Consider the following 19,161-nt stretch of genomic DNA (forward strand, 5'->3'; position numbering starts at 1 on the left):
AGACAGTATATATGATACAATTTGAATATTTTTAACTTTTCGATAATAACGTATATTTTGTATATTTAAATGAAATAAATATATAGATTATTAAAATATATAAATCATAATAAACATTAATATTTTATGAAAAAAAATATGTTTCTAGCAGTTTGTACGATATATATATATATATATATGTGATATGTTCATTAATTTTTAATATTTTTTTTGTATTTTATTTATCGTTAATTTTTTGATTTTTAACACATACATTATGATTAAAACTTTATAATTTATGGTAATTTGCTTTATAAACAGTTAGTTTAATATGATTAACGAAATGATCTTATTATAAATTTAATAATTATTTCTAGAATATATCATTAAAAAAATTAAATATGGCGAAGACGAAAAGAACAAAATATACATCTATAAAAAGAATGATTAGCTCGCATGATCAAAGACTGTATATTTTTTTTTTTTGATTTCATTTATTAATGTTTACTTTTTTTACTAGAAGTAATTCTAATAAAAATGAAAGTGAATCTGAAATATCAAAAAACGGTTTTATTCATAATATGTAAGAAATTATCTAATGTAAAACATTAATAATAAGATAGTCCTCGAGTTTCTTCATCATTATTCTTTCAATATAATATGTCTTTAGGCCCACCTTATCATATTTTAGTGGATACGTATGATAATATGTTTTTGAATTACTTATTAATAATTTAGAAATTTTATTAATTTTTGTATAAAAAATAAAATAGATATTATAAAGGGAATGATGGATTGTTTATATGCAAAATGCATTCCATATATTACAGATTGCGTTATGGCTGAGCTCGAAAAATTAGGTAGTAAATTTAGAATAGCATTAAGGTTAGTATTTGATTTTTTTGTATATAAACATTGGTAATTATCTAATAGAATTGCTCGTGATCCATGTTTCGAGAGACTGCCTTGTTCTCATTCAGGTAATTATGCTGATAATTGTATAATTTCTAGAATAATACAAAACAATTCATATATCGTTGCTACTAATGATAAAAACCTTAAGGTCCTTATACGTAAAATTCCTGGTGTACCAATTATGTATGTTGGAAATCATAAATTAAAAGTCGAAAGACTAGTAGGTCTTGATTAATTTGATATATATATTATGATTTTTTTATTATGTATTTTTTTTATTATATAAATAATCATTATATATATTTTTAATCAATAGATTTGTAGAATTTAAGAAAAAAAATATTTATGATTATATTTTTAATAGTATTACGTATCTAAAATATTAATATATTTGATGAAATTATACAAATTTGGTCGTTCAAGTTATTAATTTGAGCTTATTAATAAACATTATAGTTTTGTAATTAGTTAATTTTACTATAATTAAATTATTGAATAAATAAAATAATAATAATAATAGTTTTTTAGATATTTAACAGATATAAAAATAATGATATAAAATCTTTTGATAATGAATTATGATTTTAAATTAATATATCATAAATATGTAAAAATATGAATTAAGCTATTAAAAAAGTATAAACGATCTGCATATAAAATCTATAAAATTAAAATCATAATAAAAAAGTACATCATAATGAATATATTGTATTTATAAATTCATTAATATTTTACTAAAAACAATTTTTTGGCTTAAAATATAATCTGTATAGTCCATTTATAGTACCAATTGCAGGTTTTCTTTCATCTCCATTGATTAACATTTTCTCATGTAAATTTTTTAACATTTTTTCTCGTTTGGATAATTCAAACCTTTTATCAGATTTTTTAGAATTAATTATAATGTCAATATTATAACCTTTTTTTAATGATAATATAGCAGTTTTAAGTCGATGGTTTAAGTCATGCTCATCTATATTCCAGTTAATTTGTAAAATTTTTATAATATTCCGACATTTTTCCACTTTCACTTTATTAATATATTTATTTTCTTCTAATCTAAATTATTTTTTTACATAAAATTTATAAATTAATGTCTTAACATACAAATTATTATATGGTAAAGTGTATTTCAATTTATCATTATTAATATCGTCCTTAACTATGTTAGATTCATGTATTTTTTTAGATTCAATATTTTTCAATATCATATTTTGTGTAAATATATTTAATAATTTTGATAAAGTATATATATATCTTTTGATCCCAAAAAAGTATAAAACTTGTATACGTTTAGACATTTGGGTTGATATACACACGCGATATCAATAAAGATTATCTAATTTTTATAATATATTTTATTTTTATAAATGATCGAAAAAAATATATGTTTTATCGATTAATATTTTAATGAAATTAATTATGTTTATATAGCTATTTTTAAAATACATATAATTTAGACAACATAACAAATGAATAAGTAAAATTGAAATGAAAAAATAAAAATTATCATATATTATATGATATATAATTTCTCTAAAAAGTTGTGAATCTATATAAACATAATTATATTTTTATTTGTTACTTATTCATCAATTATATACTTTTTTTTAAAAATATTATATATAAAATTATAGAAATAATATATCATTTCGAGTTATTAATTTTTATTAATTTAAAACAATTTTTTTTTTTTACTAGAAACATTCAATCATAAAAAATCTATTATTTCTTTTCAAAAAAAAATAATAGAAATTGAAATCTAGTATATATTTTTTATTACATAAAATTCTGATACATAGTAACTATATAACATTTAAAATATAATTTAACTATTATATTAAAATACATATATTACATGAACTACTTATTTCACAATTAGTACTAAAAAATATATAAATTCATTAAAATAACCATTATTAAATATATATATTAAGGATAGTATAGTTATATATAGTTTTAGTATTGCATTAATTATAATTTTTAATTTAAAAACAAATTATTATAATATTAAATATTAAGAAAAAATTACGATACAAAACATCTTAACTATAAAAAATTAAAATTAAAATACTTACATATAACTTATAAGGAAAAAATAATGCCATCAGTTTTATCAGAAATTTTAGTAAATATTCAAAAAAATACAGATCATATTAGAAATATATGTTTATTAGCACATGTTGATCATGGAAAGGAAAGAAAATAATTATTATTATATTATTCACATTGTAAAACTAAAAATAGACCACATTAGCTGATAGACTTATTGCTTCTAATCTTATTATTTCGAACAAAATAGCAGGAACTATAAGATATTTGGATAATAGAGATGACGAAATAACAAGAGGAATAACTATGAAGGTATATTTCATAAATAATACTATATATTAGACTAAAATAAAAAGTCTAGTGCAATTTCATTATATGCAAAAATAATAAAAAAAGACGAAACTAGTAAGCTCATTATAGATTTAATAGATAATCCAATACCTAAAATTATTTAAAGATTCAGAATATATGATTAACCTTGTCGATTCACCAGGACATATAGATTTCAATTTTGAAATTTCAGCTGCATCAAGATTATGTGATGGTGCTTTAGTTATTATTGACGTAATCGAAGGTTGTTGTAGTCAAGTATATACCCATTTCGATTTAATATTATATTCATAATTTTTATTTAGACAATATCAATGCTCCGACATGCATGGACAGAAAAACTAAAACCAATATTGATATTTAATAAAATCGACAGATTTATTTTAGAGTTGCATCTTTCTCCAGAAGAAGCATATTCAAATCTACTACAACTATTAAATCATGTCAATACTATTATGAGCACATTTTTTACAGAAGATAATTTAAAAAATCATGAAATTGATGAGCTATTGGAAAATCAAGAGACTAATGATACTAATGATATTGTTACATCACCCTGCGAGAAAACAGATAAAGATTTATATTTTTCTCCAGAAAAAGGAAATGTTATTATCTGTAGTGCTATAGACGGATGGGCATTTAGAATAAATCAATTCTCAGAAATATACGAAAAAAAGCTAGGAATTAAACAATCTATATTAAATAAAGTACTATGGGGATCTTTCTATTTAGATCCAAAAACGAAAGATATTTTGCAGCCAAAAGATTTAAAAGGAAGAAATCTTAAACCAATGTTCGTTAAACTCATATTAGAAAACATATGGACTATATACCATTCAATTATTTTAAATAAGTATAATTAAGTTTTAATAACACTAGCATTTCTTATTCTTTCAATTTAGAGATCAAAATAAAATCGAAAAAATAATCAGTAACCTTGAGCTAAAAATTCCGCACCGGGAAATCATTTCAAAAGATTCTAAATGCCTTCTTGCATCAGTATTTTCTCAATGGCTCCCACTTTCAACATCAGTTATACTTTCTATAATTGATCAAATACCTTCTCCAAGAAAATCTCAAAAACAGCGTCTATCTCATATAATAAAACATAGCCCTAATTTTGACTCGGTACCATCATATATATATAATTCAATTACAGAATGCTCTACTAATGACTTATCACCAGTTATAGGCTATGTTAGTAAATTAATACCTATACCTATTAAAGAGCTCCCTAAAGATAAAAAAACATATGCAAAGTTAGAAAATGAAAAACAAAAAATTCAAATAAAAATTTCGGAAAAAGATTTACCTCTATCTGAAACATATGATTTAGAATCATCATCAGATTATATTTTAGAAGAAAATAATTACAACTCTTCAGAACATACCAAATATTTTGAAAAAAACTGTTTCATAGGTTTTACAAGATTATATAGTGGAATCATAAATATAGGGCAAGAACTATATGTTTTTAAACCAAAATATGATCCAAAAACGCCAGAAAAAAATATATCTAAAATTATAGTTTCTAATTTATATTTACTTATGGGGAAAGAATTAATACAAATTGAAAAGGTTTATGCAGGTAATATATTTGGAATCGGGGGGTTAGAAAAAAGCATTATCAAAAATGGAACCATATCATCTCTACCTATTTGCTATAATTTAGCTAGCATTATAAATGGCGCACCTATTGTTAGAGTAGCTATTGAACCTACATTGCCTTCAGATATGCAAAAACTTATAGAAGGCCTTAAATTACTTAATCAATCAGACCCATGTGTTCAAATACAACATCAAGATTCAGGAGAACATATAATTCTAACAACAGGTGAACTTCATCTTGAAGTAAGTTTTTTCTTATGCATAATATAACGATAAAATTCCATAGAAATGTTTAAAAGACTTGTGTGAGAAATTTTCGAAAATAAATATACATGTTTCAAAACCTATTGTCCCATTTCGAGAAACTATAGTAAAACTAAAAGGTAAAACAACACACATTTTATAATAATTATTAATATATTTATAGATTCAACACTTTTTAAAGAAAATAACGTTCTAAAAGGCATAGTAGAAGTTTCAGTACCTTTAACTAATATAAAAATAAAACTTAGAGTTTATCCTTTACCTAAGGATATTACAGAATATATATATTCATTTTCGAAAATCATAAAAGAGGCATATCTATACATTGAAACTGCAGATTCATCAATTACTAATCACCTAGACACGAATTCATCTAATAATTTCAAATTAGATAGTTTTAAGAAACAATTGATTGAAAAATTCAATTCAACAAAAAAAACAGATATAGACTGGACAAAAGTATATGAGAGGTTATTTTCAAAAAAATTTTAAGTCTTATTTAACAATATTACAGAATTGTTGCATTCGGTCCTAATAAAACTGGACCAAACATATTGATAGATAATACAGGAAAATTAAGAAAGTTGTTAGTTTTATAAGTATATTTGAAAATATAAGCTAAATATATATAGATTTATTAATAACTCATTTATAGCAAAAAATTCAGATATTAACAATGATTTACAAAGTTTATCATTCAATGAAATAGAAAAGCACATTAACACAGGATTCCAATTATCTGTATTACAAGGCCCATTAGCAGAAGAACCAATGCATGGTGTTTCTATATTTATTGAAGATATTGAATTTGAAAACATCAATATTAATCATAAATTAAAAATAGAACAAATTACTAGTCATTTAATATCATCATTCAAGGATGGGATTAAGCAAGGATTTTTAGACTGGTCTCCACGCTTAATGCTTTCTATGTATGCATGTGATATTCAAACACCTAGTATGTATTTTTTTATATTTAAGGAAATAATTTATAATTTTAATAACCAGGTAATGTTTTGGGAAAAATCCATGCAATTATTTCTAAAAGAAGAGGACGTATTGTTTCTCAAGAATTAAGAGGAACTTTATATCTAATAAAAGCTTTATTACCTATTGTGGAATCGTTTGGTTTTTCAAAAGATATACGAAAAAAAACATCTGGTGCAGCCAATCCACAGTTAATTTTCAGTGGATTTGAAATTTTAGACCAGGATCCATTTTGGATATCTGGAGCTAAAGATCTAGAAGACACAGAAAATAATAAAAATAAGGAAAATATATCCCAAAAATACATAAATGACATAAGAAAAAGAAAGGTAATTATCTAGCACTTTTTTTTTAATTAATTCAATTTATAATATTAGGGACTTTTCATAAATCAAAAAATAATCTTTCGTGCAGAGAAACAAAGAACACTTAAACGATAAAAAATAAATTTATATACTAAAAATAAGCGGTTTAGCTTAATTAACAATATTTATTACAAAAATCAGATATTTTTTAAAAATTACAGGAACTTCATCAGAAAGAATATCTAAATAGACTAAAATAATTCAATTGAACCAATTTTTACTAAATTTATCATATAAACTGAAATTAATAAAACATATTAGAATTTATTAAGCCATTTAACTAGAATAATACATTTTTCTTAAATAACATCAAAGACTCTATTTTATTTAAAGCTAGTTTCAAAAGTGCTTTCTTTTCCTGCAAATCAAATTGTTTTTTAATTTCAAAATTCTCATTAGCAATTTTTTCTAGTTGCTCTGATGTTAAATTATAAATAAGTCTATTATCAAGATCTCGCGGAAACTATAATTTATGTTAAACTATAAATTATAGAAATCACATATATCTACCTGATGTACAAATTCAGAAAACAATTCAGCATCAAGAAAAGGAACTGAAATATCAACCAATTTCTTCACAACAATTTCCAAAAAAATTTCAGGACAATAATATTTATTAACGACACTTTTGCATTTTTCTGATTTCACAAATTTTAGTCTTTTACTTAAAATATTTTCCCTATTATTTAAAAAAATTGCTTGTTGACCTAAAATACATAATTATACATTAAAGATAAAAAAATTCGTTTAAACCTTTTTCTATTAAAGATTTACTATATTCTATAGTATCATAATCATTTTTCCCAGTAACAATTAAATTAACAATTTTTTCTATTTTCTTACTCCCTATAGTTTCTTTAAGCTTTCTAAAAGCGTCTCGACACATTTTTATTTCTTTTTTTAAAATTTCTTGAGAACGTTTTCTTCCTAATTCCCATTCATCCTCATCAACATCAATTTCATATTTATATGGTTTTATAGAGTTTTCAACTTGTTCAACAGTACTGTGGTATTTTTCTTTTAAAATATCTTGAGTTAATTGAACAATACATTGTTTTACATATGGATGAACCTTAAATTGATTTTCTTGAGATATTTTTTCCATTTCAGAAGCAATGATAGATGTCAATAAATCAGTAACAAGACGCCCTACACCCAATTTTGTAAGAGATGATATAGATGTATCTAATTTATGTTTCCAATATGCGTCATCAAAAGACTTTTTTGGAGAATTACAGATTGATTGATCTAACCAATATCTCTCTGCTAACAAGTTTAAAACCTTCTGGTTTAAAATATCTTTTAATATCAATCGAATTTGAGACTTTCCAAAATTTTCAACAAACTTTTTAAAGCGATACTTTAAAATATCTACTAATTCGGCCATATAAACTTCTTGAGTAAGAAATCGATCATTATATTCAACTTTAAGTTGATATGATACATGCTCTAATTCCAATCTAATAATTCCATATATATTTTGTAAATTTTGTACCATTGAATCTTCAAGTATTTGTACAAGTTTTTTTTTCAAGGTGGCCACTCCAACAAAACAATCATTATTGCTAAATTCACGAAAACTAGAGAAATATTCTTTCTCATTTTTATCTATTAAATCAGAAACATTGATATTTTTATCAAGAAAAGATTGGGAAAACTTAGAAATTACTCCAACATAACCAAGATTAAGAGGATAATTCATATCTTTTAATATGCTAAATCCCCTCTCTGGGGTAACAAGATCCATTTTAGTCACTACACCAATAGTTCTAATACCATGGGGATCAACTTTACGACTAGCATGTAATGCTACTGAGTTTGCAAGATCAACATCTGCTGAAGAAACAGCAAGAATAATATTAGGCTCTTGAATATATTTTTCACATAATGCTATAATTCTATCTTTTAAGGATGAAGGCTGATCTTTACTTTGGATTTGAATATACCCAGGTAAATCTATAAAAGTAAGATCCGGAACATTTGGTGAAAATATATTTAATCTAATAGGTTCATCAGAAATATAATCATTTTCTGATACAGAATAATTTAATTCAGTGATTATTTCTTGAATCTGATCAAAACTGACTTTTTTTTGTTCTAAATCAGGAAATTCACCATACTCATCAGTTTCAAATGTATGAACTAAGGTTAGCTCAATAGGTCTTCTAGTAACCATATCTGTTCCTCTAAAAAATCAAATTTATTAAATAATATTTAATTTCTAAAATATACTTAGGTAAAAATTCACGGCCTATAATAGCTTCAAGTACAGAACTTTTACCAGAACTTTGAGAACCAATTACCACTATGTTTGGTAATGCTATTTTTTCATTTTGTTTTATTTGTTGCAATATATTTCTTATTTCAATCAATCCTTTAGTTAATAACATTGTTTGACTATTATTAGAAGTATTATGTAACGTGCAAATTTCGCCATTCCTCTTTTGGTTAAGATTTAATGAAAAAAAACTAGATAACATAATATCATATAGTTCTGATATACTATGACTATTTAGACAATTATTATTATATTAATAAAAATCATACAAACTATCTTCTCTTAGAAGAGAACATTTCAAAAATGATTTTTTAAAAATAAAAGCTCCAATTTTTGATAAAAAAATATCTTGTTTAATACACTCCAAAATAGTTTTAAAGAAAATTATATAATAATTAAACATGTTATTAAAATAAGATTTTAAAACTAAAACACTTTATAAAAAGAAATAATAATTATTTTATATACCTTCAATTTTATAATTTAGATAATTGATTCCTCCAAAAAATAGCAAACCTCCTACAATAAAAATCTTTAAAATTTTATAAACGGTTTTCGAAATCAATGAAAAAGTTGCAATCTTAAAAATAGAAACACATTGAGGACCGTTCAATACATTATTAAATCCCTTTATTAGCCTTTGTTTTATATTTTTATTCATAAAAGGTTGAGTTACAAAAAATCTTTTACATTCATTTGTTTTACAACAGTTTTTTCTTAGAAATTTCCATGAAATATTAGAAGTCAATGTATATCTTCTGACAAATATCTTCAAAATTGCAACCATTAAAAAAATATTACATTTTTTATTATCGATAAACAAAAGTTTATCGATAAACAAGATAAATATTTATAAATTAGCAAAATATAAAATATTTAAACACTAAAAAAAATAATTAAGAAATCTATGCATTTAATAAATCAAATATGATTCGACTATATATTTTTTTAAAATAATAATTTTATAAAATAACATTAAAAATTATAATTTTTGTTACATTTTATATAGAAAATCAAAACATTATCTATAAAAAAACTTTTATAAAAATCAAATAAAAATATCAATCACACTAATTATTAATTCAAAATAATTATCAGGAATTTAATATTTTGAAATACTACTTAAAAGATATAAAAAATTGTATACATTTTTTTTAAATAACTATCATATACCAATCTTGCATTTAATCTAATAATGTTTAGAACTACAAACTTTTATTATATTATTTTCAAAAAAAAAAACTTGAAGATATATGTAATATTTTATAATTTTCTTAAAGATAATTTATTTTCTTTGAATAAAAACTAAAATTAAAAATTCAAATCTTAATTATATCAACTCTAACTCTTTCAGATATATTATGAGGAATCATTATATCATTTGGATCAATATCATTTGATTCAACTTCTCCTAAATCCCGAGGTTTTATATATATAATAGCATAACTCCCAAAATCATGTTTTTTAGCCAAATAACCTGGGTTTAAAACAACAGTATTACAAACAACCTATAATTAATTAATTTAAACATAAAAAACCTTAATTCACTTTAGAAAAATACTGAAGATCACTGGGTAATATTAAAATATCAGGCAATACATGAGAAATTCCTCCTAATTCTATAGAAGCAATATCTAAATTTGCTCCACTAATAGAAGGCTCATATGCTGTACCAGGAAACAATGGATAAAAATGTCTTTGTTGTAATACATGATATGATAATCGTGCTAAGGTATTTGAATATAAAGGAGATCTTATAGTTTAACAGATAAAAATAAACATTAATTTACTTACTTAATAATTTCAGATTTAGATAAAGACATAAGAATATCATTTGAACTAACGCCAATAATAACTTCATTTAAAGAAAACATAGCAGGATTAGGTATGCATTTTACATTCTACTAAGTTTAAAAAACTTAAATCGTTATCCTGAAAAAATTACCTTTCCTAATCCTAAAGATCTTTTATTGAAACAATCTTGAGGCCATGCAGCATGCCTACAACAAGCATCTTGAATATGAGGAACAATAACTATTAAGCAATTCAATTTCATAATCTTAGAACTGATGTAATGTTTAAACAAATCATCTAATGAACCTATATCATCTTTTAAAGACATATTAAAATTCCCAGTAGAAATCAAAGGATGTCTTAAATCCAAAAATGGCCCTATCTATTAAAAATTAATAAAATTTAATAAAATCCAAACATACTAAAATAACAACATCTGGACTCATTTCTTCTATTTTATTACATAACTCAATAAATGGCTCATATAAGATGTTATCATCAACTGTATATGGACCAGCAGCAACAAATATTTTTTGAGGAATACCATTTAATGGAGTATTATACTTCTTAAAATCAAATAAACTAGTAACAGGAAAAGGTAAGAGAGGTAGCATTAAAAACTCATGAACAGAAAAATAAACACCAGTAGAGTTAATTCCTTTAACTCCCAATATTTGACCCGGAAAAAGAGAGTAACTATCAAGACTATCAATATGCAATAAAACACGACTACCTGAACAGAATCTACGAGAAGTCTCCAGAATTATAGAAGTAGTATTCAAATAACCTTCAGAATCAGAATCACATATAATTCTTCCTACAACTATTATTTCATTCTAACAAACTTAGAATAAGCATAAATATAAATAAATAAACATAAATATATACATGTGATACATAAGAAGGATTCCCAAAATCATTTTCAGAAAGATCATAATACTTAATTAACTCATCAGTAAACGTATCAATTTTATCATCAAGAACTAAATATATTAAAAACTAATAATTATAAATATATATAACCTTCTGAAATCTCTGATAACTTTTGATACATTGTTTTAAAAGAATATTTCTTTGGGTCAAAATTAGCAGTAAAAAATATTTTCCTCTGTTTTTCTTAAATCTACTTAACATAAATACATCAATATTGAAAAAATCAAACCATTTATATAATTAGTATCATTAAAAAGAATATGTGAATTAAGAGTCTCCATAATTTCCCCAGAATTTATAAAGTTGGAAGTGAAACCAGCCAATATACGATTATCATTTTCCATAGAAACTAAAGATTTGTCATCTAAAGAATTATGAAAAAATTCATTTAATAACTAAAAAACTCTTACATACCCAAAATTGAAGAATTATGTATTTTTTTTGAATTTTGAGAGGTATTAGGTATAATATTTGAAAGACTATTATTAAAAATTTTAAAAATATAGGATTTAAAGCCTACATATTATCAAATTCCAAAGCTTTACTGGACAAACTTGAAGAAAAATGAAGATTATTATAATTCTACAATTAAATTAAGCATATAAATATATTAAAAATATTATCATTACTTTATTTTGAGCTAACCGTTTTGTCTTTAAATTACTTTTTTTTTCAAGCATACATTGCATATCTTGCTTAAAAAGTAGAATATTTTCAAGTATCAATTCTGGTTCATTACCCATTTTTAAACACCAGGACTCCCATCTGTAAAAAAGCTCTATTGCAGAAATTGAATGAAGTTTTAGTATAGACAAACATTCCATCAAGACTTCAGGCCTATTTTTAATAGCACTTCCAAAATAATGAGAAAGTTCATCCTTTAAAAAAGTATCTGTATTTACATGTGACATTTTTCTAAAAACTACGAATTAAATTATTATTTAAAACATTTTAAATATTCAAAAATAATTTTTATACTTCCTAACAAAAAGATAAATCGCTTTTATCAAAACGATATTTAAAAATACAAAAAATATTATTTTAAAAATATTAATGATTAAGAAAAAAAACAGAGGTAAATTACGACAACAAAAGAAAATCATCCATAAACCATTTTCTAGCTTTGCTTTTACCGACTAATATTCCAAAATTACAAAACTTAATAAAAAAAGACCCAAAATCTTATAAAGAAGATTTTTTCATACAATGGAGACATTATGAAGCAATGAGAGATATTTTCATAGAAAACACAAATGAAAAAAGTGAGGATTTTTTAAATCTTATTATATTCATATCTCAAGTAAAAATCCTCCTAAAATTTTTATTTTTAATTTTTTACAATAGATGTGCTCATGCTTTCCTAAAGAAACAGAGAAATTTCCAAACGATATGGTTACATTATTATTGAATTTCAAAAATAATCTACATAGTGAAACCAAGGAAAAGATTATCCAGGCTCTAATTCTTTTAAGAAATAAAAATATAATATCTTCCGCTTATTTACTTAAAATTATTTTTGCAGTTTTATCTTCATCTAATACTAAATCACTTCATATGCGGATATTTACAATAATCTTATCAGAGATAAAAAATGCAAATCTTAAATCATGCAATAATAAAATAAATAAAATGGGAAAAACAATTTTATATGAAACAATTCAGAAAAATAAAGATGAATCGTTTTTTGGATTCTGGGCAGTCAAACTCTGCCAAAAATTATGGAATTTAAAAATATGGAATGATACGTTTACAGTAGAAATTATGAAGGAAGCTGTATTACACCCTAATACCAAAATAATGATAGCAGCAATCAATTTTTTTCTTAATGTCGATAATTCATCAGATGACAGTGACAATAGTGAAGAAAATAACCAAAAAAATATAAATAATAAACACAGGCTATCCATAAATAAAAAAAATAAAAAAAGAATGAGAAAGATTTCAAAGATTAATGTAAAAAAGGTTTATATTTATAAAAGTAAAAATCATTCCTATCTGAAAAATCATAGAAACAGAATAAAAATAAAAAAAAAATTCTACAAAATTTTAGTGCTATTGAACTATTACAAGATCCTCAAGGATTTGCAGAAAAAATATTTTCCAAATATTTTTCAAAAAAAAATTCGCATCTTATTTTAAAACATAAATTACTATTATTACAGCTCTTATCTAATTTAATTAATACACACAAGCTTAATATTTTAGGAATATACACTCTTTTATTAAAATACCTCAATCCAAATCAAAAAAACATTACACATTTTATTATATGTACTGCTCAAGCTTGTCACGATCTTATTCCTCTAGATGATATTGAACCTATAATTGAAAAAATAGCAACAGAATTTGTTATTGATAGTGTTTCACCGGAAATAGTAGCTTTAGGGTAAATATCAATTTTATATTTGATATTATAAACACTAATTCATATTGAGATTAAACGGTATAAGAGCTATTTGTTCTAAGCAACCTTTGGCAATGAGGAAAGAACTTCTTCAAAGTTTTTCAAAGTACAAGAAAAGTAAATATAAAGATGTAATGTTAGCTGCTAGAAGTTTGATAAAATTATATCGTGATCTTGCTCCAGAATTGCTCGAAAAGAAAGATAGAGGAAAAATGACTAATATATCTCTAAATAAAAGAAAATCTTTAAAGTTTGGGGAGGAACGAGATATTCAGGAAAGTATTGAAGGACTAAAAATGTTGGGAGAATGGATAAAAAAAAGCAAATATAACATAAATAACTATAATGAAAATAGGAAAAATAACATAAAAGAGCAATTAGATAAAAAAAATATAATTATATATACAGGAGAACAAGTTAATACTGGTAATAATATTATTTTAAATAAAAAAATAATTTTGATAAATTTTCAGAAACAAAGCTATCAAAATATACAGATGATAATGAAGAAATATCTAAAAATAGTTTCCGGAAGATAGCAATTAAGGAAAATACTAATAACCCTCATGATTTAGCTATTTCTATGGTTTTTTCTCCCCTCTTAAAAATACAATTAATAACTAATATAAAGATTTTTACTCCTGATTTTTCGAAACTTCAAGAACTTAAAGAACAAAAAAATATATCAATCAATAAAAACCAAAATCTATTAAAGTATTCTACTAATATTATATAAACCTTTTTCTAAACAATTATAGGAGAAAAATTACGCATGATATAGATAATAATAATAATAGTGAGAGGTATTATAAAAAAAATAGACATGAAGAAAATACAAACATTGAAAAGAGTCAAAAAAATAAAACAAAATTTATATCTAAAAAAACAGAACAAGCAAAAATAAGTCATTCTACTACAAATAAAGAAAAATCACGTAGAAAAAATTTTATGATGTTTATACATAAAAAATTAACTCAAAAGAACAAGCGAAAATTAATAGATAAGCAAATATCAAAAAAACATAACCCCAAGAAGAAATATATATATTAATTTTAAAAATTCAAACTAAATTTAACCATTTAAAAAGTATAAATTCTATAATTAACAATGCATAAATTTTAAAAATATAGTATTATATATCTAAAATTATTATTATTTCTTAAAAAACTCCTTTTATTTTTGCCATAAAAGCCTAGATATATAATTTCTCAATAATTTCTAAAAAAGCATTTTAAAACAATATACTATTTTTTTTAAATGAGATTTAATTTAGCATAAAATTTTAAATAACCTAAAAAACAATTTCTATCAAAATTCAAAAATTTAATGGATAAAGAAATCGCCATCACAGAACTTGTTCATAAATTCAAACTAAATGGAAAATTTGATTCTTTAAGAAAGGAAATCTTAACAATATATAAGAATTCAGTAGTTTTGATCTATTAAATTTCATCACTCTAAATTAAGTAGAATACTGGATTACAACTTAAATCTAAACTTGAAGAAATAATTAGAAAAGAAATAGACAATAATCACACATTATTTACTCAAGATCGTGGAAAGACTGTTATAATGATTGGCAATATAATTGATAAGTGAGTTATCTAAAATCTTATATGCTTAATTCATTTTTTTTATAGAAGCGAGGTTTATAATCATGCAAGAGAATTAATGAATGACACTATATTTATGAACAAAGAATTTCGAACAAGAGTAAATATCATTATGCAGGAAATTAAAAATGATCTTGAAAAAACAACAGAAAAAAGAAATACTTAGTATGGAATAAATTAATCATTCACATAAAAAAGGTAGACAATTAATCCAGAAAAAATATAGATAAGACAAAAAAGAATAATGAAATATCGTAACTTATTATGATAATTTAATAACTCAATATTCTAATATACAAGCTATAATTTCAAACCTATTTTTTATTATATTATATTATCAATGAACCATTATTAGAAATTTGTAAAGTAGTTTTTATATATTAAATCCTTTCACTTAGATTATAGTAACAAAAGCAATATTGTTTTGAATCAAACATATTATTTTATATCGAGTACATATTTAAACATTTTTGAAATAGGAATTTATTTCATAGTCAGTAATTAAAACAAATTTCCTTAAAACTTTTAACGAACATTTTACATCATTTTGAAAAATTATGATGCTAACTTTTAACTTTAGTATATTATTAAAAATGTTTTATTCAAAATAAACTTCAACTGATTATTATAAAAAAATAGAACCTAAATATATACAGATATATAAGCTTTGTTAAAAAACCAGAGTTTATTAAAATTGTACAAAATTATTTTTAAACATTAGTCTTCTAGGGAATTTCTACATTTTCTAACAATCATAATACTTTATTTTATACAAATATAACAGATCTTTAAGATATTCATAGACTATTAAAAATATTATACATATATTAAATAATATAATATAAATTGTATATAATAATAGAATTTATAATTCCTAAGAATTGAGAATTAATTATTAAAAAAAGCAATTCTAATTAATAATAAATATATGATACCCTAACATTAAAAATCCAAAATTTAAAGCTTCAAATATCAGTATTTAAATTTATGGAATTAATAATAAAAAAATTAACTAAAATCAATATATTGTCATATTATTTCAATACAATGTATTTAATCAAAGAATATTTTAAACACCTTAAAACATTTGATATAAAAGGAACATAAATATTTCAAATTAAAATTAATATTCATTTTTAGTGTGTTAAATATCTTGTATATTTTCTAATAAAATTTTATATATTATTATATAATATAAACTTCAATAAATTCTTAAAAAAAATATCAGATTATTTTATATTTTTAATTAAATATTAATTCTTATTATTACAGAATTAACAATCGAGTTTCTTTTATATTTTATTTTCCCGTAAATTAATATAAAAAGTTTATTTTATCAATTAGACAAATGTAAATGTAAGCTTCAAAAAAAAAGTGAAAACTATTAAATTTCAAACATTATATTAATATTAAAGAACGACTTAAAACTTTTTATACTTAAATTCAAACATAATAAAATTTACTAAAAAGAATCAATATAAAAAGTATTTTCCAACATTTGAATTATAATTTATGAATTATATCATAAAAGCAAATTCTAAGAAAAAATATCACCTTTAATTTTCGAAATACAATCATAATCAAATATAGCTCTGAAAAAATCAATGATTACTTTTCAATATTCAAAAGAACAAAAACTAATTTTTTTAAAAACTTTATGACTAAACCTACTGTAATTATATATTAAAAAAATAACAATTTTGGATTATAAAAAGTTATTAAAAACATTATTTAATTTACTATTAAAATATGAATACGAAATATAAAAAATCAATTTTATGAAAAGAAGTTTCGAAAAAAAATCAAAAATACAAAATAATTTTTACATATAAAACAAATATAAACCATAATTTTATAAAAAAATAAATGCGAAATTCATTTCAGAAAAGATTATTTAGTAATTCTAGAAAAGCATACTTTTATATTAAAGAAAGTTCAAATGGATTAAAAAATGTAACTAGTACATCTAAAATACATAGCTATACCAATATTATATAGGAACATTTAGAATTAAACAAATCATTCATTCTATCTAACGGAGTTCGTATTGTCTCTAAGGCTATTCCTGGGCATTTCTCTACTCTTGGAGTATATATTGACGCAGGTTCAAGATATGAATACGATTATATTAGAGGAGCAAGTCATTTTATTGATAGACTTTCATTTAAGGTTAGAAATTATCTTATTGAGCATTGAATCTCACTAAAAAAGGCAACAAAAAACAGAAGCGCAGAAAATATGATAAATAGTCTTGAATCTTTAGGAGGAAATTTCATGTGTTCATCGTCTAGAGAATCATTGATGTACCAAACGGCAGTTTTTAATAATGATGTAGAAAATATGATCGAATTGTTATCAGAAACCGTTCTTGATCCAATTATTACTGAAGAGGATTTAGAAGAGCAAAAACTTACAATACAGTACGAAATTAATGAAATAACATCTAAGCCTGAATTAATACTTCCGGAAATGGTCCATATCACTGCTTACAAAAATAATACTTTGGGAAACCCCTTATTATGTCCAAAAGAAAGACTTCCTTTCATTTCTCTTTCAACTATTTCTAAATATCGAAGTCTATTTTATCGTCCAGAACGTATGATTGTTGCATTTGTAGGAGTTGAACATAATAAGGCTAGAGATTTAGCAGAAAAATATTTTGGAGACTTTAAAAATAATGATACGTCTTTCAGTTCTTTTACCCTACAAGATAAATCATTAAAATTGCCATTTCAAGAAAAGCAATTTCCAGAAGGTATATTTATTTACACCATCTTTATTTTATAATAATTCAGAAAGAAATGTTTTTGCCTGCACATTATACAGGGGGAATAATGAATATACCTTTGTCAAAACCAGATCAAGAATTTACTCATATCTATATTGCTTTTGAAGGCATACCTCTTTCAGATCCTGATATTTATGCATTAGCAACTCTTCAAATTCTTTTAGGAGGAGGAGGATCTTTTAGTGCCGGAGGTCCTGGTAAAGGAATGTATTCAAGACTTTTCTTAAACATATTAAATCAATATGGATGGATAGAAAGTTGCACATCATTTAATCACAGTTACACTGATTCAGGGATTTTTGGAATATCTGCAAGTAAGCTTTTGTTTTTTTATACTATTATTTTAATTATAAAGGTTGTAGACATGACGCTGTTCATGCACTAATTAATGTTATTTGTCAAGAATTGGCATTTACTATGCAAAAAGGACGGAAGGGTATAAATAAAATTGAAGTAGAAAGAGCAAAAAATCAATTAAGGAGTTCACTTATGATGAATCTAGAAAGTAAAATGATTATCTTAGAAGATTTAGGAAGACAAGCTCAAACTATGAATGAAAAAAAGATGACTGCGCAAGAAATGTGTGACAAAATATCGTCATTAACAGTCAATGATTTACAAAAAATTGCAGAAAAAGTTTTTACAGGTTTAGTAAAAAATAAAGGCCAAGGAACTGGGCAGCCTACAATTGTAACTCAAGGAAAAGGTGAAAAAGTTAGTAATGCAAGTGATATTATAAAACGCTATGGATTAGGAAAATAAATACTAAATGTTTTTCCCTTAAATTTCCAAGTGATATGCATGTTTTCCATATTCTACTAGTTCTTTAAAGCATTTTTTACTAATCTTAC

At 23.0% G+C, this 19,161-nt stretch overlaps 8 protein-coding genes across 8 annotated transcripts; 5 read left to right on the forward strand and 3 right to left on the reverse strand.

Annotated features, from left to right (window-relative positions):
- Positions 1-277: 277 nt before the first annotated feature.
- Positions 278-1,171, forward strand: T552_01603 (hypothetical protein). Its single transcript, XM_018370181.1, has 6 exons — positions 278-299; positions 357-448; positions 500-562; positions 603-677; positions 718-864; positions 913-1,171. The coding sequence occupies exons 2-6, from the start codon at positions 381-383 to the stop codon at positions 1,127-1,129; spliced, it is 570 nt and encodes a 189-aa protein (XP_018226339.1). The 5' UTR covers positions 278-299; positions 357-380; the 3' UTR covers positions 1,130-1,171.
- Positions 1,172-1,585: 414 nt separating this feature from the next.
- Positions 1,586-2,145, reverse strand: T552_01604 (hypothetical protein). The gene is made up of 2 exons (XM_018370182.1): positions 2,002-2,145; positions 1,586-1,953 (listed from the first exon to the last, which is right to left on the reverse strand). The coding sequence occupies exons 1-2, from the start codon at positions 2,103-2,105 to the stop codon at positions 1,629-1,631; spliced, it is 429 nt and encodes a 142-aa protein (XP_018226340.1). The 5' UTR covers positions 2,106-2,145; the 3' UTR covers positions 1,586-1,628.
- An 850-nt stretch (positions 2,146-2,995) lies between these two features.
- T552_01605 (hypothetical protein) lies at positions 2,996-6,575 on the forward strand (the record flags this gene model as incomplete). The annotated part of the gene is made up of 12 exons (XM_018370183.1): positions 2,996-3,076; positions 3,142-3,258; positions 3,303-3,351; positions 3,404-3,534; positions 3,582-4,129; positions 4,179-5,127; positions 5,171-5,267; positions 5,312-5,618; positions 5,663-5,734; positions 5,838-6,106; positions 6,157-6,464; positions 6,513-6,575. 12 exons carry the CDS (start codon positions 2,996-2,998, stop codon positions 6,573-6,575), a joined length of 2,991 nt encoding a protein of 996 aa, XP_018226341.1.
- A 164-nt stretch (positions 6,576-6,739) lies between these two features.
- T552_01606 (hypothetical protein) lies at positions 6,740-9,116 on the reverse strand. Its single transcript, XM_018370184.1, has 5 exons — positions 9,048-9,116; positions 8,733-9,002; positions 7,254-8,686; positions 7,011-7,207; positions 6,740-6,963 (listed from the first exon to the last, which is right to left on the reverse strand). Exons 2-5 carry the CDS (start codon positions 8,978-8,980, stop codon positions 6,781-6,783), a joined length of 2,061 nt encoding a protein of 686 aa, XP_018226342.1. The 5' UTR covers positions 8,981-9,002; positions 9,048-9,116; the 3' UTR covers positions 6,740-6,780.
- Positions 9,117-10,063: 947 nt separating this feature from the next.
- T552_01607 (hypothetical protein) lies at positions 10,064-12,508 on the reverse strand. The gene is made up of 12 exons (XM_018370185.1): positions 12,484-12,508; positions 12,135-12,427; positions 12,026-12,087; positions 11,920-11,984; positions 11,735-11,869; positions 11,596-11,688; positions 11,461-11,555; positions 10,995-11,408; positions 10,724-10,954; positions 10,573-10,679; positions 10,327-10,531; positions 10,064-10,286 (listed from the first exon to the last, which is right to left on the reverse strand). Exons 2-12 carry the CDS (start codon positions 12,414-12,416, stop codon positions 10,098-10,100), a joined length of 1,878 nt encoding a protein of 625 aa, XP_018226343.1. The 5' UTR covers positions 12,417-12,427; positions 12,484-12,508; the 3' UTR covers positions 10,064-10,097.
- An 8-nt stretch (positions 12,509-12,516) lies between these two features.
- On the forward strand, positions 12,517-15,005 carry T552_01608 (hypothetical protein). The gene is made up of 8 exons (XM_018370186.1): positions 12,517-12,580; positions 12,627-12,805; positions 12,850-13,467; positions 13,515-13,891; positions 13,941-14,335; positions 14,383-14,495; positions 14,541-14,623; positions 14,668-15,005. The coding sequence occupies exons 1-8, from the start codon at positions 12,559-12,561 to the stop codon at positions 14,957-14,959; spliced, it is 2,079 nt and encodes a 692-aa protein (XP_018226344.1). The 5' UTR covers positions 12,517-12,558; the 3' UTR covers positions 14,960-15,005.
- A 185-nt stretch (positions 15,006-15,190) lies between these two features.
- On the forward strand, positions 15,191-15,734 carry T552_01609 (hypothetical protein). Its single transcript, XM_018370187.1, has 3 exons — positions 15,191-15,337; positions 15,380-15,504; positions 15,550-15,734. Exons 1-3 carry the CDS (start codon positions 15,236-15,238, stop codon positions 15,686-15,688), a joined length of 366 nt encoding a protein of 121 aa, XP_018226345.1. The 5' UTR covers positions 15,191-15,235; the 3' UTR covers positions 15,689-15,734.
- Positions 15,735-17,342: 1,608 nt separating this feature from the next.
- On the forward strand, positions 17,343-19,114 carry T552_01610 (hypothetical protein). The gene is made up of 5 exons (XM_018370188.1): positions 17,343-17,475; positions 17,521-17,691; positions 17,734-18,277; positions 18,322-18,624; positions 18,666-19,114. Exons 1-5 carry the CDS (start codon positions 17,389-17,391, stop codon positions 19,070-19,072), a joined length of 1,512 nt encoding a protein of 503 aa, XP_018226346.1. The 5' UTR covers positions 17,343-17,388; the 3' UTR covers positions 19,073-19,114.
- Positions 19,115-19,161: the final 47 nt, after the last annotated feature.

Source organism: Pneumocystis carinii (assembly GCF_001477545.1).
Source record: "Pneumocystis carinii B80 chromosome Unknown supercont1.6, whole genome shotgun sequence".
NCBI classification, from domain to species: Eukaryota; Fungi; Ascomycota; class Pneumocystomycetes; order Pneumocystales; family Pneumocystaceae; genus Pneumocystis; species Pneumocystis carinii.

What these genes read in the sequence shown, in the direction of transcription:
- T552_01608 (XM_018370186.1), top strand. Translation starts at nt 12,559, where the DNA reads ATGATTAAGAAAAAAAACAGAG. An exon ending in GATTAAGAAAAAAAACAGAG is followed by an intron (nt 12,581 to 12,626) that starts GTAAATTACGAC and finishes ACCATTTTCTAG; the next exon opens with CTTTGCTTTTACCGACTAAT. An exon ending in AGGAGAACAAGTTAATACTG is followed by an intron (nt 14,336 to 14,382) that starts GTAATAATATTA and finishes ATAAATTTTCAG; the next exon opens with AAACAAAGCTATCAAAATAT.
- T552_01609 (XM_018370187.1), top strand. Translation starts at nt 15,236, where the DNA reads ATGGATAAAGAAATCGCCATCACAGAACTTGTTCATAAATTCAAACTA. An exon ending in TAACAATATATAAGAATTCA is followed by an intron (nt 15,338 to 15,379) that starts GTAGTTTTGATC and finishes TAAATTAAGTAG; the next exon opens with AATACTGGATTACAACTTAA. An exon ending in ATTGGCAATATAATTGATAA is followed by an intron (nt 15,505 to 15,549) that starts GTGAGTTATCTA and finishes TTTTTTTTATAG; the next exon opens with AAGCGAGGTTTATAATCATG.
- T552_01610 (XM_018370188.1), top strand. Translation starts at nt 17,389, where the DNA reads ATGCGAAATTCATTTCAGAAAAGATTATTTAGTAATTCTAGAAAAGCA. An exon ending in TTGATAGACTTTCATTTAAG is followed by an intron (nt 17,692 to 17,733) that starts GTTAGAAATTAT and finishes TCACTAAAAAAG; the next exon opens with GCAACAAAAAACAGAAGCGC. An exon ending in GATTTTTGGAATATCTGCAA is followed by an intron (nt 18,625 to 18,665) that starts GTAAGCTTTTGT and finishes TTAATTATAAAG; the next exon opens with GTTGTAGACATGACGCTGTT.
- T552_01604 (XM_018370182.1), bottom strand. Translation starts at nt 2,105, where the DNA reads ATGATATTGAAAAATATTGAATCTAAAAAAATACATGAATCTAACATA. An exon ending in ACTTTACCATATAATAATTT is followed by an intron (nt 1,954 to 2,001) that starts GTATGTTAAGAC and finishes AAAATAATTTAG; the next exon opens with ATTAGAAGAAAATAAATATA.
- T552_01606 (XM_018370184.1), bottom strand. Translation starts at nt 8,980, where the DNA reads ATGTTATCTAGTTTTTTTTCATTAAATCTTAACCAAAAGAGGAATGGC. An exon ending in GGCCGTGAATTTTTACCTAA is followed by an intron (nt 8,687 to 8,732) that starts GTATATTTTAGA and finishes TTGATTTTTTAG; the next exon opens with AGGAACAGATATGGTTACTA. An exon ending in TAAATCTTTAATAGAAAAAG is followed by an intron (nt 7,208 to 7,253) that starts GTTTAAACGAAT and finishes TATGTATTTTAG; the next exon opens with GTCAACAAGCAATTTTTTTA.
- T552_01603 (XM_018370181.1), top strand. Translation starts at nt 381, where the DNA reads ATGGCGAAGACGAAAAGAACAAAATATACATCTATAAAAAGAATGATT. An exon ending in AGCTCGCATGATCAAAGACT is followed by an intron (nt 449 to 499) that starts GTATATTTTTTT and finishes TTTTTTTACTAG; the next exon opens with AAGTAATTCTAATAAAAATG. An exon ending in AAATTTAGAATAGCATTAAG is followed by an intron (nt 865 to 912) that starts GTTAGTATTTGA and finishes ATTATCTAATAG; the next exon opens with AATTGCTCGTGATCCATGTT.
- T552_01607 (XM_018370185.1), bottom strand. Translation starts at nt 12,416, where the DNA reads ATGTCACATGTAAATACAGATACTTTTTTAAAGGATGAACTTTCTCAT. An exon ending in AACGGTTAGCTCAAAATAAA is followed by an intron (nt 12,088 to 12,134) that starts GTAATGATAATA and finishes ATTTAATTGTAG; the next exon opens with AATTATAATAATCTTCATTT. An exon ending in ATCCTTCTTATGTATCACAT is followed by an intron (nt 11,409 to 11,460) that starts GTATATATTTAT and finishes TAAGTTTGTTAG; the next exon opens with AATGAAATAATAGTTGTAGG.